This window comes from Rutidosis leptorrhynchoides, unplaced genomic scaffold, assembly GCF_046630445.1.
Source record: "Rutidosis leptorrhynchoides isolate AG116_Rl617_1_P2 unplaced genomic scaffold, CSIRO_AGI_Rlap_v1 contig338, whole genome shotgun sequence".
Taxonomy (NCBI): Eukaryota; Viridiplantae; Streptophyta; class Magnoliopsida; order Asterales; family Asteraceae; genus Rutidosis; species Rutidosis leptorrhynchoides.
Window position 1 is genome coordinate 42,894 of NW_027266577.1, and position 16,212 is coordinate 59,105.

The 16,212-nt window shown below is 35.3% G+C and overlaps 1 protein-coding gene across 1 annotated transcript; it reads right to left on the bottom strand.

Moving 5' to 3' along the window:
• Positions 1–9,079: 9,079 nt before the first annotated feature.
• LOC139883002 (protein RADIALIS-like 2) lies at positions 9,080–9,316 on the bottom strand. Its single transcript, XM_071867237.1, has one exon. The coding sequence runs from the start codon at positions 9,314–9,316 to the stop codon at positions 9,080–9,082; it is 237 nt and encodes a 78-aa protein (XP_071723338.1).
• Positions 9,317–16,212: the final 6,896 nt, after the last annotated feature.

Consider the following 16,212-nt stretch of genomic DNA (forward strand, 5'->3'; position numbering starts at 1 on the left):
CCTTTTGGTCGGGTAACCATAACATTTACAAGCAATAAGCATGCACAAGTTAAAAGACATCAGTTAAGAGCCAAGAGCCACGCCAACGCTCTCTACTATTTGCGGAATGTATAAACTCTTGGGCCAAGAATCCAGAGGAGCGAGGCTAGGGCCACGCCGACGCCTCCTTTCGTTTAGGCAATAAGGGGTAAATCCCCAACATAAAAGGATTGTTGGTCGACAAGGGGAAAATATTAGATTCAAGGCCTTAATACCTCAAGACGCCCACCAATATTAAGGAAATAAATTAATTAATTAAAACGAACAAGCAAATGCATATGGTGGCAGAAATAACAAAATAAAATTGAAGAAAATTGTTCATTAACCCTAAATAAATACATTTTTTTTTGCAATAGTGGCACACGGGCCTATAGCAAGGGCGCGCAGGCCTGGTAATCTCTTGAACAGGAAATGTTAGGCCGAGGCTCCAAGATCATCAGATCGAGGGTGTGATCGAAAGCTGCCGGGCGGAGTTGGGCTCTTGGCCGAAGGATTCTCTTTAACCACAAGATCAAAACTGTGGTCTTGACCGATGATCATATTGGTGCGCCGGATTCCTCCTCGATGACGACCAATAACTATCAGAGCTTCTTCTTGCTCGACATCTGCTTCGATGCCAATAGATGCAGTAGCAAATCTGGTTCGCATGTTGGTAAGGTTGAACTAACAAGTTTGGTAAAATTAAGAACGAATTTACCTAAAAAGACAACTGTAACTTTGGATATGAAAACTTGATGAAGACTAGACGCAGAAATAGAAAACTTTTTATGAACTCCCCACGGTCGGCGCCAATGTTTCGTCTCAATGCGAAACGAGATAGTAATGGCGAGCACACGCCTTCTTCCGATTAGTCTTGATGAAGTTTGAGTGACTTAGAAAAGAATAGAGGTTGAGAAGTATTTGAGTGTTTACAGCTTGAAGCTGGCTTGCAAGGCTCACCATGAAGCCGAGGGCCTCATTGAGTTACTCGAATCTGGAGAGGGAGTGTCCTTCTTCTAGAGTGAGAAGTTTGCCCTAGTGAATTCACTATATATCTTGTGTCCCTTAAGACGTTTGAGACGGGTCTTTATATAGGGGTGCTTTTAGGGTTTACTTGGGTGCACAGTACTATGAAAGCAACCTATACAGAGTGGGGACCATAAGTCTCCTCGGCTTTGAGCGCTCATGGCCTCTTAAGGAGGACAATTCACTATATATCTTGTGTCCCTTAAGACGTTTGAGATGGGTCTTTATATAGGGGTGCTTTTAGGGTTTACTTGGGTGCACAGTAATATGAAAGCAACCTATACAGAGTGGGGACCATAAGTCTCCTCGGCTTTGAGCGCTCATGGCCTCTTAACGAGGACAAGGCCAACGGTCTTTGTGCTCCCAGGCTCTCATCACCTCGCAAAGAGGCCGAAGCCGATCATGTACCGAGTATGTCCAAGGTCGAGGTTGCATACAGCTCTATAGTCCAAATTACCTAAAAGCCCCTATCATATCATCTATAAAGGTAAGAATATAGCTAGTTGACCAATTAATCTAGTCTAAACACGAATTGAGAACTTAATGCAATTAGGATTAGTTTGTACACATTCGGGAGATATGGTCATTTAATCCTAATTAGGATCATAAGCCAAGGGTCGAAAAACACTTATGAACAATTTTGGGTATTGGGTAGTTAAGTTAGGAATCGAGAGATAGGAATTGATAGTTAATCATGCATTGAGAATTGTAAATGTGGATTCGCAAGCCCCTATATATTTAATCATTCATTGTCTCAACTTCAATATTGCATGCTATTTTATGTTCTTAGATTAATTACAACAATCAAGTGCTAGAATTTGTCTAGATAATAAATTGAATTTCGACACCATTACTTGGTTTGAATTCTCCACGATTCCCTGAGATCGATAACCGGACTTCACAATCCCATTACTACGACACGTGTACTTGCGTGTAAGTGATTTTAGCTCTATAAGGATCATATCCAACCTTCAAACCCTGAAGGTCAAGATGTCAGCTAAGAGCCAAGATCACAACAACACTTTCTGTTGTTTGGAGAATGCATAACATAAAGGTTAAAATGCTGTTTAAGAGCAAAGACAACACCGACACTTCCTTTTGTTGGGAGAAATCGTAGCATAAATATTAAGATGCCGGTTAAGAGCTAAGAGCCATACCGACACTTCTTTTTGTTCGATCAATGCAAAAAATTTTCTTTTAAGTCTATAGCTAATGATAAAGAGCTATAAGCCCCACTGATGCTACCCCTTGGTTGAGATAAAGAAAATGTTGTCTATGTCCTTTAAAGAAAAGAGAAATCGAGACAGAAGGACGAAGTTGAGCCTAAAAGGATAAAGCCGAACCTAATAGAGAGCTAAGCCATCGCCTTTTAGCCAAATACAACGGCTCGTTTCCGTTGAGACATACCATGACACAAAGTCATTCAAGGCTAAAGGCTACATCATTCAAAAAGTTAACCCTAACAAATATTTCAAGCAAGGCGCATGAAAAAGCGAAATGACAGTAGAAGTATGATAAGGAAAAATAAAGCACCATCATTTAAGCCAAATTATTTAAGCAAGTAGTTAAGAAAAATTGTTTAACGTCGGCACAACGGCATACCTGCCAGCATCAAGGGCACGCAGGTCCAGCGTCTTGCAAGGTTGAAGTTTGGAGGGATCATTACTCGCCGGTAATAGGGGATTAGGCAGCAAGTATCGTCTCTTCGACTATTGAATCCTGCCTGACCTTGGGGGCATTCTGGCTCCTAGGGGGTCATCAAAACCGGAGGATCCAATGTACCGCTGACCTCTTTGCTAGTTTCCTTCGCAGGCTTCTTGTCATCGCCAGGGGTAGTGTGATCACAGGAGATGGTACTTTCTCTCATAGTTCCTTGTCAGACAAGCCCCCATCCTCGTCGGCATTGTTGAAGCCTTGCTCCTCTTTATCGCCAACAACCTGCACTTCATCCTTCAACCGTATTCTGAGGCGGGCGACATTTGCGTCAGTCTGCTTCAGCTTCTTCTCAACTTGTCGCACTTGCTCTTGAGCATCCATCACAGCTCCTACTTATTTACAGCCTCTTCCTCAGTTGCCTTCAACTTCTCCTCCATGGAGCCGTACTCCCTCACATTGAGCTCGCCACCTCATCAATCTTGAAGGCATGATCGGCGGCCTTAAATGGAAGGTCGAATGGACGTTAGACAACGCGAAGCAGAAAAGAATCGTCGAAGAGCAAAGTGAAAGAAAGGGAAGGGACCTTACAAGTTTGCAATACGCGAGGCCGAACCTCACCAACCCGTTCCAATCTTTCCTGGCCGTAACCAACCTGTCACCTTCAGTAATAGTCAGGCGAGTCCAGTTCACCATCGGCCTTGGGTCTGTGGCAGAGGAGATGCTCTATGATTGGGAGACATCGCTTCCCACTTCCCAAGCCTCAACGGCTGGGGTGTATGGTAGGATTCGAGTATGGTGGTACCGATGGGAGTCTAGCGCTCACTCAAATCAAAGTCGGTCTTCCTCAACTTCTTGGTGAGAGGAGCCGATTCAGTCTCTTCGATAGCATGTTCAACCTCTTCTCATTGGACTTGGTAGTGTTGCACTTCTGCATAGCTTTTCGTTTTCCCTCTCTTTGTTCAATAAAGGCCTTCAACGTAAGGTCGACTGCAACGACAAAAGGAACCGCATTAAGAAAAGAATCAACTATGACATAATCACTGGCCAAATGAAAATAAGTGGAAATTTGAGGAGTTCACGGCTTATACTTTCAGGGTTCCTGAATCTCATTCCAAGCTTGAACAGTAGTCCGGGCACGACTAAGTCTAGCCAGCCCATGGTCTCACTATGAGCCATTTTGAGTCTCGCCAAAGCTTTTGCCTCGTCATCATCCAGATCGGCTTCAAGGACATAGACGTCCTCCACCCTACGCCGATATTTTCCAATGTAAAGTCGAGTATAGTTGCAAGACCCAACCAATATGGCAAAATTACCCCGATCTGAAATGTTCGGCCTCTCCGACAAGATGGGAGTAGTCCGGCCATGTTTGGGGGTTTTTCGAAATCCAGCCAGCCTAATTCAGGAAGGTCTTATGGCTTTGGCTTGACCTCCTTCCACCCCTTCACCTTGGTCTTCGACGGCTCCGCTCTCAAAAGCTCCCATTGGCTTTGGAAGACTTACGTCATTGAGCCTCAAACAAAGAAACCAAACCAATGGCGTGGCCAAGGAACATTTGTAGGATCACGTCATAAGAGTTCATGAGGTCCACAATAAACTCAAAAATCAGAAATGACTGTCCACAATCCAAGGCTAATTCAAATACCGACATTCCTCTAGACCAATCCTACACTAGCTCGTCGGTTCGAGGTCTGAAGAATCTGTAGTTGCCATTTGGTGGAAATTCGAACTTGATCAACCACTTGTCCATACGGTCCTGGCTTGCTACTCACGATTCACAGTTTTACATGTTGGCCCATGACATAACTTCCTCCCCCACCTTTGGAGTAACAGACGAGATATGATCTACGTTGGGATAGGAGTCACGAAAACACTCCCTCTCCGCACTCTCATGTCCAGGCAAAGCCAGATAGTCGTTGGCCTTGCCATGGCATTCTATCATTTCATCATCCTTACCCTGGTCCCCTTCGGACTCACCCTGCCCAAAGTCAGCAGCAACCTGAGGATACAAACTGCTATCGGCATTATCCTCTTCATCTAACGAGTTTCCAGGACTTTCTTGAGATTTATCGGCTTGGTTTGAAGGGAGATCCGAAGAGTCATCATCGTAGGCCTCTCTAAAGCGAGGCGAACTACTGACCCTCTCTCTTGTGACACCTGCCATTCTATCTAATGAGAGAGGGTCAGAGGAAGTACCTTTTTTCAGAAGGGGCAGCAAATCAGAGGTTCTCTTCTTACCGATTGGCACTTTCCCATCGCTGGAGGGACGACCTCCAGCAGCGGCAGCAACTTCTTTCTTGTATTTGCCATGTTGTAATCATGCGATATGCCCAGATATGGGGGGAAGGCACGTGGCCAGACGACCTCCGGGTAGCTACAACCTTAGGAGATTTCTAACGAGGAGGAGGAGGAGTGGATTTTTCCACCAAAGAGGACATTTTCGAGAATTGTCTATTTTGATTTGAAGACATGGTAGCGATGGATAAAAGGAAAGTAAGATGGTGATGCGACCGGTAAAAGAGTGATTGAAGCCAAAAGTAAAAGATGTTCACGACTTGGTGTGCTCAAAGAAATTTTGGCAGACCTCGATTAGAAAATTATAAGAAAGAGAAAGAAATGAAAGCTATTTATAGCAAGAGCTTCGACGTAGGTATCAAGGTGGCACATACCAAAGGTCCGAAGATGAAAGGACGTTTCAGACTTTGGATGGACGACATGTCATCCCCGCATGTTCTAATGCAGGCCCCCCTTTTTGAGATGCCTCTTCGTTTCTCACTCTCGAATCGAGGCCTTATCAGTTCAACTATAAGGACAATTGAGGCCTGACCAGTACTAGAGGCCAAAGTTGACCCAAGCTGAAGACGAAGACCCTCAGGCTGACGAAGGCTCGGGGGCAAATCAGTCGGAACAAGACAAGAGATACTTGTTAAACAGACGTAACTACATCAAAGATACGGCTCCAAGCTTGAACAAGACCCAAGTGTCCAATAAAAGCCCAAGACGAGCATTATTTCTTCCATGAGGTCGTAGTCTTCCTACAAGAAAGGGGCCAAATGATATGGGAATGGCTTTTAGGTAATTTGGTATGTGAGGCCATAAGTGTTTTTGGCTTAAAAAGTACTTGGTCTCCACCAGACTTCGTCCCTTAGAAAGGCCAAGAGAGCCCGGGGCACGTAAACCGTCGACCTTGTGCTCTTCAGGAGACCAAGAGTGCCCAAAGTCGAGGAGACTTATGGTCCCACTCCCATAGGTCGCTTTCATAGGACTTTTGTGTCCATGTAAACCCTAAATCCCTACTATATAAGACCTGCCATAAATGTGTTCAACACAAGAGATAACGCAAACACATTAGGGCAACCATCTCATTCTAGAAGATAGACACTTCTCTCTCTAGACTGAGTGACTCTATGAGGCCCTTGGCGTGGTGGTGAGCCTTGCAAGCCGTTCTAGGCCGTAGACACTCAAATACTTCTCATCTTTTATTCTGTTCTAACTACTCAAACAACATCAAGATTATCGTAAGAAGGCGCGTGCTCTCCACTACTAGATCGTTCCACATCTTGCCGAAACATTGAGTTTTAATGTGTTATTTTTTTATTTTAATATTTAAAATTTTTCAATCCATTTTAAGGTACAAATACATAATAAAAATATTAGGATCGATGATTCGCCAATTTAAATTAAAGTATAAAATATTAAAATATACCTTCAATTTTAACTACATTTTTTCTGATTTTAAGTAGTTTAAAAATAAAAAATAAAATGCAGGTTCCATAATTTTTGGATACAAAAGTGTTGTGACTAAAAAGATCACGAAATCTGTGAAATAAGATAAGACAATAGGGGGTGGCAACTACGTTTGTGCGTCTATGATCTGAACGAGACTAACAAGGCTCACCACAAGGCTTTGGCCGAGTGGCGCGTAGCTGCCAAATTAGAGTGATAGAACTCTCTTGTGAGAGAAGTTCTTGTAAACATTTGTGAGAAGTAGTCACTTGTGTATCTTGAGAATGAATGAGTTATTTAGGATTTTGCCTTAAGAGGGATTATATAGGGTAGTATCCCTTTGATCGAGGGATTTTATTTCCTTGTGATCTTCTACATAAAGTAGACTCTTTAATGGAGAATATCTCTTAGCCCATAAAATTAGCTGAAGAAATTGTTTTTTTTTGGAACTCTTAATCGGTGAGCCAAACTTGACCGGCGGACTGCTGTAGGCCAAACACATGGCTCGGCCAAACTGCTTGTCCGACTAGATTCAGACCGACTGAAGACTTTTCCAACAAATAAAATAAAATAGAGTAGTAACAAATACATATTTCCTAGCACCAGCGAAGCAAACGGGGACCTCGTAATATTTTGGCATAAAAATTGATAATTAAATACTCATTTACAAGGCTTAATCTTATTGTTGGCTGGGCATACTAGCACCAGGGAAGGTTGGAGCAAAATTTATCTCTTTTGGAGATAACATAACTATTTTATCCATTATTAAAGTTCTCAGTGAGTTGTAAGCATTATGATAATCTATTCATCTACTGATTTACATATTTTAACCTTGATGTTGTTGACTTGATATTTAAAAGTTAGGACTATTTTACTCAAAACTTTGGGATCAAATGTCCATAACTATTCTGTGATGAATTCCCCAATGCATGTTGTTTGACCAGGTAGCAAGTTAGGAATTAGATTTTCAGAGTCCGTGATCTCAATCACGTCAAGTTTTGTGTTCAGAATTTAATTTGTTTCTATTTCTCGGGAAGCAACCAAGTCATGTGTACGTATATCCTCATGAATAAATGTTAATCAAAATTGCTTTTGCATCAAAGTAAGAAGAAAACTAACATTTTATTGAATTTGGTCTTAGAATTTTCTTAGACCTTACATAAAGTGCAAGAAAATTAAAGCTTGCATAGATTATTGGATACTGAAAATTAAATATAAAGGATAAATTGGTAGGATCCATAAATATTTACCCTTGAAATTTTATACTGAATTATAGTATTATTATATAGTAGGAGAAAGATTAATCTTCTCTTTAACTTCCCTTGTTCTTGTTTTCCGATAGGTCAACGTTTGAAGAATCCTCATTCTGCATCAAGAGAAATGAATTATAATTTATTTACATAGTACCTAATTACGTAACATTTGACAGCATGCAAAATAAAATTTCCGTATATATAGCATTTATTGGGTTCAATAATTTTACATTATTGATCATATGTAAAAAAAAAGTACATTGAAGATTTTCTTCTGAGAAATAGTATTGTATAGCTAGTATCGTACCTATGATGTTTTTTGTACGTACTGTACTTCAAAAACAATTTTATTTTTTATTTTATTTGTCTTTTTGAATCTTCAAAACCAAATAATTAAAAAAACACATATATAATATGGTCTAGTTTATTTTATAGCATACCTTTATGCAAAATGTTTTTATATATACTTTTATCAGAAAATATTACTATAGTAGGTATGTATACTTTCCTTTTTCAGGAATAAGTCAAATAACACATTCGATCGATTTAATAAAAGTTACCGATAAAAATTTGCCTTGATATTTACATAGTTACCTTTTCGCTTAACAAGAGAGATTATATCACATAAGATATAAAACAGCTGATCTCTACTCTATAAAATTGAAATAATATCAATTTAAACTACCTAGGCAGAGATTATTATGATGATAATATTATCTGAGAGTAAGGCCTAAATATTAGTAGCATTCTCTAGTCGAAGAATTTCTCATTTGCGTACATGATTCAAACTATGTTAATATGGGACCTTGTTCCTAGCCAGGGTATATATTCTAATAATTTCGCTCGAAATGATTTTGTTTTTACATCTGAATAAATCTGTCCCAAAAAATTCAGATAAAAACAGGAAAATATTGTTACAATATTCCTCTAAAGTTTAGAGAGTGGGGAGAGAGGAGCGATATCACCATATTACCCTCCATTTTCCTATACGTAGCCTCTAAAAGATGATAAATACTACCTCCTCCATCTCTCAAAACATCATATTTTATATTTCTTATGTATTAACTATGTATATATATTGAAAATTATTGATTAGATAAATATATATTTGGATGAATAAAAAATATAATATATTGTGAGATGGAAGGATCGTACGTACTTTTTATGATTTGATACATGTAGAAATGGAAAAAAGTTAAGTCTTTTTGTCGATCAAGTCCATAAAAGGGAGAAGAACACGATCATGATTCATTTAGGCCTATTTCGTAGTCGTAACGTTTTTCCTTGTTCGATGTGAGGTATTAGCAGAAAGAGTACTGCATGCATAATTTATAATGCATGCAAATTTTAACAATTAAATTAATATATATTATTATGTATTGATTATTAGTGTTAATTACCTTTTAAGTAATAGTCCTATACTTTGGATAGGGCACACCGCCGGATTCGATAATCTTGACATCTTCGACCAGGAGCTCATAGTGCTTCTTCACTTCGTCGGCTGTCTTGCCGTTGACAGCCTTGGCAACATTGTGCCAACGGTCGGGAGAGTCCCTATCAAATTTAGCAAGAGCCCTCTCAAATTCCTTGTTCTGCATAGCAGTCCATGAACTTGAGCCGTGGGAAGACATTGAAGCCATTATAGGTAAGGTTAAAAATATAATCGAAGAGAAATATATAATTAATTACAAGTAGCGAGCTAGCAGAGAAGAAGAGAAGACGATTTTGTGCGATAGAGGTGGCAAAATAAGCTGATATTTATAGGCAGTGAGGGGAGATGACGTCACGTGCTATTGCCAGCTGGAAATTTAAATATTAAAAAAATTTCATTATTATTATTGGTGCATTAAGGTGTTTTCCATTGATTTGTCTCCTTGGCAACCACAAGATATTGGGCACAGTGAGTGTAGAGATGTGAAGTAAAACAATGATGTAAGAAAGAATCGGTACCTCACGAGTACACGTAAATAATACACACTGCCAATGATTAATATAGTATATAAGTCATTTTCGACATTTCTTGATGGATATTTTTATTGTATTTTTCAACAAAATACTTGTTGATAATGTAAAATATCGCTCGAGTTTTTACCTTGGATCATAAATTTTTTTAAGTTATTCAATGTATACTTATATCACTACAGGGAAAAGGCTCATAAGGGACCAGAAAACCCGTTACTAATATTTTGTTTCCGGTCCTTAAAACTTATTAAGGACGGAAATTATTCGTTACCTAATCCGTTATTAATAGTCATAAGTAACACCGGTCGTTAAAAGAATATTAGTAACGGGAAAAATCAGTTATGAATATTTTCATTCGGGATGGGATTAAAATTATTTATAACGGGACTTACGCTTACTATTGATTTGAAAATTTAGTTATGAGTTACTTAAATTATTATTAAGGACGGATCAATCCCATCCCTAATGTACTTTTAGCGCCAAAAATTTTAGCTATTAAAGACCGGTTTTACCTGTCCTAACTACCTCGATTTTAAAAATATAAATTCAACAATACAATATGAATAAATTTCATTTTTTATTTTAATTTTGCACTGAAAATTTGTTAAACAAAATCATTTGGGTAAATGATAAAGACACTAATAATCGATAATTTCATAAAAATTCTCGTTTCAAAGCAAATAGTATGCTAAACAAGAGAAATAAACAAGAGATATAATTTTATCTCCGACATTAATCTAATAACAATAGAGACATCCAAAATGAAAAAAAAAATTATTCTAACAAATACTTAATAGAAAATAGCTTCATAGGTTCCAACTCCCTTTCATTCTCCAATGACACAAAACATTAGCTTTCATATTTAAAGATAGGTACCTGCAAATAATGAATAATCTACTATATCAATTTTCAATAGTTTGTCAAATCTACTAGCAGAGACATAGATAGCCAACATCAAAAAATAGAAACAAAGACAGCAGTCCAAGATCTAAAAAATCTTCAAATTTACTAGCAGAGATACAGATAGCCAGCATCACAAAAACAGAGACAAAGGCAGCAATTCAGGATCTCACAAATCTACTGACAGACAAAGACAACTAGTCCAACACATACAACAAACAACTTCATGTAAATGGGAAGTGTTTTTACAAAAGTATATTCATATGGGAAAAAAATATTTCCAAACAAAAATTATTTTACAGCCTTAACAATTATTTACGATGATATACATAATGAACAACATAACCTTAAAAACGAAACCTGGACAAGAGAACTGCAGAAACTTACAACCATTACCAATCTAATTAATGATATCCAACAAATTCATCTATCGAACAAAGTATAGTATACAAACTACCACATTTAGACAAAAAAAATCTTAAAATAATGCATACCTAGTTTGTGCTTCTAGTTCTGCAACATTGGAGATTTGTTGCAACATCATTTCCTTAAAAGTCAAAAACTCCTTTTTCCAGTATTCAGATTCATTCACGATTTCTTGAAGGCTTGCATTTTTCTCTCTCTAATTCAACTTCTCTAGAAGTCTTAGACTTTTTTAGATGCTTGGGCTTTATGCCACCACCAAAACAGGTCACATGACCCTTATGTTGTGATCCAAAATACTTTTTTACTATTTCAAGCTCTAATCCGGTTATGATTGTAGAATTTCTTTCAGTTGATCCTGTAAATTATATAAACATAAGTAAAAAATAAATATACAATAAAAAACTAATTACAATGTTGAATACGTATATAAACGTACAAATTTTTGTGACGCATCTTTATTGGCAAGATAATTTCCTTTTTTTCGAGTCATGTAAAACCTAGTTGCAACATCAGGTGGATTTCTATCTTTCCCTCCCTTCAGATTAAGTAAAAGAGATTAAGATTTCCATTAACTTAGATGTACAAAACTTTTTAAAATTATTTAATTACCTTATTGTAGCTAGTCTCACTGAAGGTGCACTGCCTATTCGAGGTACAAGTCCTCCTTGCCTCTTGCTTCTATTTTCAGCGTTTCTTTGGCTGGTTTTCTATATACAGAATAACACTTAAAATAAAATCAAAGATCATATAAACAACATAATACCACGTAGTAAAAAGTTACAAGAAGATTATCTTAAATTTTTTAGAGAAAAAATATTCTTTTACCAACCACTCCCAATCAGGTATTTGAAATCTTTCTTTGACGGTGGGGACATTTTGAATGGGCTCTTCCAATGTTTTACAAGTCTTCACATAATCAGTATTTAATTTGCTTCTCCACCTACCCCATAAATCTTTCATATAAAATAAAACAAGAAAGAGATACTAACCTTACTGAAAATAGATAGTAAATGTGTTTGGTATAGGTAAGTTAAAATTCTTAGTTTGTAGTGTACACAAAGAATCTAAATTTCAAACTAGAAAAATATAAAATAAGTGGCTGAATGATAGATAGAAGAAAAAAGTAAGTATACTTAAATTTTAAAAATACAAAGAAATTAATGTAAGAGAAAAGATATTTCATTGAAAGTTTTGTTAACAATTATTTTCATGATAAAAGATGAATCAAGTGAAAAAACTGTAGGTAAAATTAATCTATTCAAAAACATTATTGCATTCCAATCAAAAGAAACAAGTTTATGAATAAAGAACTTCCAGAAACATTTATATATCAGAAAAGATGAAACTAACAATTCAACAAGAAAACTTGAGATGGTATCCTGTAGATATTCGTGAGAAAGAAGGGCCGGAAACAATACTTACAAAATTATTAATATATCTATATATGTGCAGAAGTTATTCAAAAAAAAAAAAAAATTTCAACATCAAGCTTTTAGAAAGTATTCAAATCACAGGTCAGCTGATAATGGAGTGAGCAACAGAACAAGCCAATTATTGCATGCTTCCCAATAGAATAGAAGGAGAACATGGAGATGGTGGCACATAAATATTTATATTTTTTTTATCTATTTTAACAAACTACCAAAAGTTATCTATGTACCTTACTTATTTGCTCATGTAAATAACATTAAATGATTAGTCTATTGAACAACAGATTTCTTTTCCAGTAAGCAAATTCATTATGACGACAAAATAATCGACAATTGGAAGACAAAATAGGGACATCAATTATCAACATAGAATGAGAATAGATAGAAAATACCAAGTAAAAATCACAAATAATTGTAATCAGGCTTATTATTGATGATTATGAGCAGACCAAACTGAAGCTTGATGACTTGTACAAATCTAAAAACAAATTGTATAAGAAATTGAATAGAGATCGAGAAACTAAAAGCCCGATATGATTTAGATAAGCAACTATCAACAAAACAAACACAACAATAAATTGTGAACCGATATGATGGACATAAGAAACTAACAACTATAAACAATAAACAGCTTTATACGGGAAAAATTTAAGTTATCACTGACAAAAATACTATCTCATCAAATGCTGAATACATGATACTCAGAATTTGCTCAACAGCTTCGAATTGAAATATATATCTGGAGAATCCACAAGAAATTCGAATTGAAAAAAAACGAATTAAATTATTTCAAAGCAATAGAAGCAGCAGGAACATCGAAAAGAAAATTGAGGGAGAGGACGAAAGTAACTGAAGCAGAGATCAATGATTATATATATCTGGAGCTTTACACATCGAACAACTATATAAACCCTAAACTAGCAGAAACCTAATACAATCAAAATAAACAACTATCAATAACAAACACAAAAAGAAATCATACCCGATAGTAGCTTCAATACACGAAGAACAAAGCTCAAAACTAATTTTACTTGTGAAAAGAGAACCTAATAATAGGTGATGTTTTGTGAAAGACTCCCAATTAGAAAAAGGGGGAAGAAAGATACGAAAGAAAATTTGGTGCTCAAACTCTCAAATTGCCGCTTCTTTTTTTATGATACTCGTTTCTTTTTTTCATGTACAAATTCAATTTGTTCCGATATTTTCTATTTCAATTAGGATCTGATATTAGTAAATTCAAAAAAAGATCTGATTTTAGTAAAAATTACAACTTTGTCATGTAATAATTTTTAAAGACCGATTCTTATTAATTAGTAATGGGCCGAGCCCCTTACTGATTTTACATTAAATATTAAGGATGTAACTCTTCAATTTAAAGTAGGAAGATTTATTAAAGGACATGATAATAGAATAAATCCCTTATTATAACTACTATCGATAAAAGAAAATAAATCGGTACTTAAAAAATTCGTTATTGATGGGCCTTTTTCTAGTAGTATATGCACAATAAAGATCAACACTATCCGATCGAGATTCTACCTTATTGAACCAACCCAATGAAGCAGATATGATAAATACTTCTAAAACATATTCAAATTTAATCGAGTACAACATTGTTGAAATTTGTACTACAGCAGCGATGGTAATTAGTTGTAACTTTCTATACATTCAAATTTAATAGCTCAACCAACTAAGGATTAAGCATAAATAATATGAGTAGATATAGTTTGTAAAAGTTTTTAGGTAGTATAGTAAAAGTCATGATTTTTGGTACTGTTCGAGGACAAAGAGGATTTAGTCTAGAATTTTTGTATACTCATCGTCATTTTTCGATTATTATTAGGATCCTCTCGACACTTGATGTATAATCGTCGAATTAACGATTCTTTACTGTATTCTCTTTTATTAATGAAATTAAATATTGTATAAAAAAAAAAAAAGGATTATGCATAAATAGATTTAGACAATACTGTCTACTCGTGCGTATGCCTTATCAGAACAGTATACTTCATGTAGCTAGCTTCTGAAGTGGAATTAAACTTTCTTTCATCTCATGGAAAAGTCAGGGAAAAGAGCCTTTTTAGTGCTAAGAATCTATTGATTAAATCGTAAGTCAGAGTTCTCGTCCAACCTGTACGGAATATGACTACATAATTTATTTAAAGATTAAACTGTAAAATTTAATTCTATAATAGTAAATGATATGTATACGTGTGATTGTTTAAATTTGGAAAAGCGAGCATAGAAAAAAAAAGAACATTGATTAGAAATAAAGAGTTTATTTGAGAAGTTAGGAAAAAAACAGTGTAATATAATTTGATTGTGAATAATTTTATTAAATGATAAAAGGAAAAAAAATTTATGTATCAAATTTTAATTTTCTAATGAAAAATCATATGTGATATTTTGATGATAAAATTTGTAATTGGAACAACTCAATTAATATTTATACGAATTCGAAACATAGATTTATTTATTAAGTTAGAGTGTCCGTACGTCGTATTTGAATGTATACATTTAAACTATTATATAAATAGATTTAAAAAAATTAAACATATACTATATATAATTATCTTATTGCATTTTTATATTTAAGAATATTATATTATATATGAGTTATTTTTTTTTAAAAAAAAATCACGCTAAACAAAATATAATTCACATTAATAAAAATAAAAAATCTTTAACTATAGATTTTAACTATAAAATTGCATGTGATGTATTTATATATGTATATATATGTTTGTTTTAATTAGGAATAATGTGAATTGGAAAATAGAATGTAATGAGATTTCAATTAAAATAAGAGTTTAATTAGGAAGTTGAAAAAAAAATTGTTCTATTGCAATTTGATAGCAATAAATTTTTAAATAATAAATAGGAAAATTCCATGTGCCTAATTTCAATTCGTCGATAAAAAATGATGTGTCGAATTTCGGACACTAAAATCTACGGCTAGAACAATTAAAAGGTTGTGATTTCCAAAAGAAAGATAAAGTATGAAGGATCAAAGTCTCAAAAGCGAGACTTCTTAGAATGGTTTAATAGCCGAGCAGATCGTGATAATGATAGTATCTCAAAATATTTAAGAGAATTGGCGAGGGGTTTGATTATTGTTGCTAGAAGATACTCTAGATATGCAATAAATGGTTTCAAATACCACACACTTAGTGGAGATAGATGAAACACACAAATCTCAAAATTCTGGTGTGACAGTGACGAAAAGCTACGCAAGCACCAAGGATCTTAATCATGTTACAGCCCAAGTTAAGTTTTTTGGGGATATTCAATAAGTTAGATAATTATAGGAATTTCAAGTTTTTATTGTTTATTTGTTACTGGTATGAAGTTGAGCAAGACAAATATGGGATGTATTATGTTACTAAAAACATAAAGCACTCAAAGAATGACCCATTCGTGTTGGCCACTCAAGTAAAGCAATGCTTTCAATATATGTTCAAGACCCTTATAATACCAACAAGCATTATGGTATGAACTCTACTCGAGAGATATTTGAGAAATGAGTGATCAATCATATAGTGGCTCAAAGTCTATATCAAAATGAGCCACTACTAGCTGCAATTAAATCAAATGTCCTTCCTGAAACTGATTCTATATTTATATGGACTAGAACTGATGTTGAAGATTGTGTAGATGAAATTCTAACTAAACAACCCGTTGGAAACATGGATGAAGATCTAGATTTTGATGACACATTATATGACTATTTTGATTAGAAAAACATACTGCTGGATGAACCTATGTATGTTTTTTCAATATAAAATATGTATAAAGAATTATAATTTTATTGCATTTAT

Coding starts and splice junctions, on each gene's coding strand:
- LOC139883002 (XM_071867237.1), bottom strand. CDS start 9,316: ATGGCTTCAATGTCTTCCCACGGCTCAAGTTCATGGACTGCTATGCAG.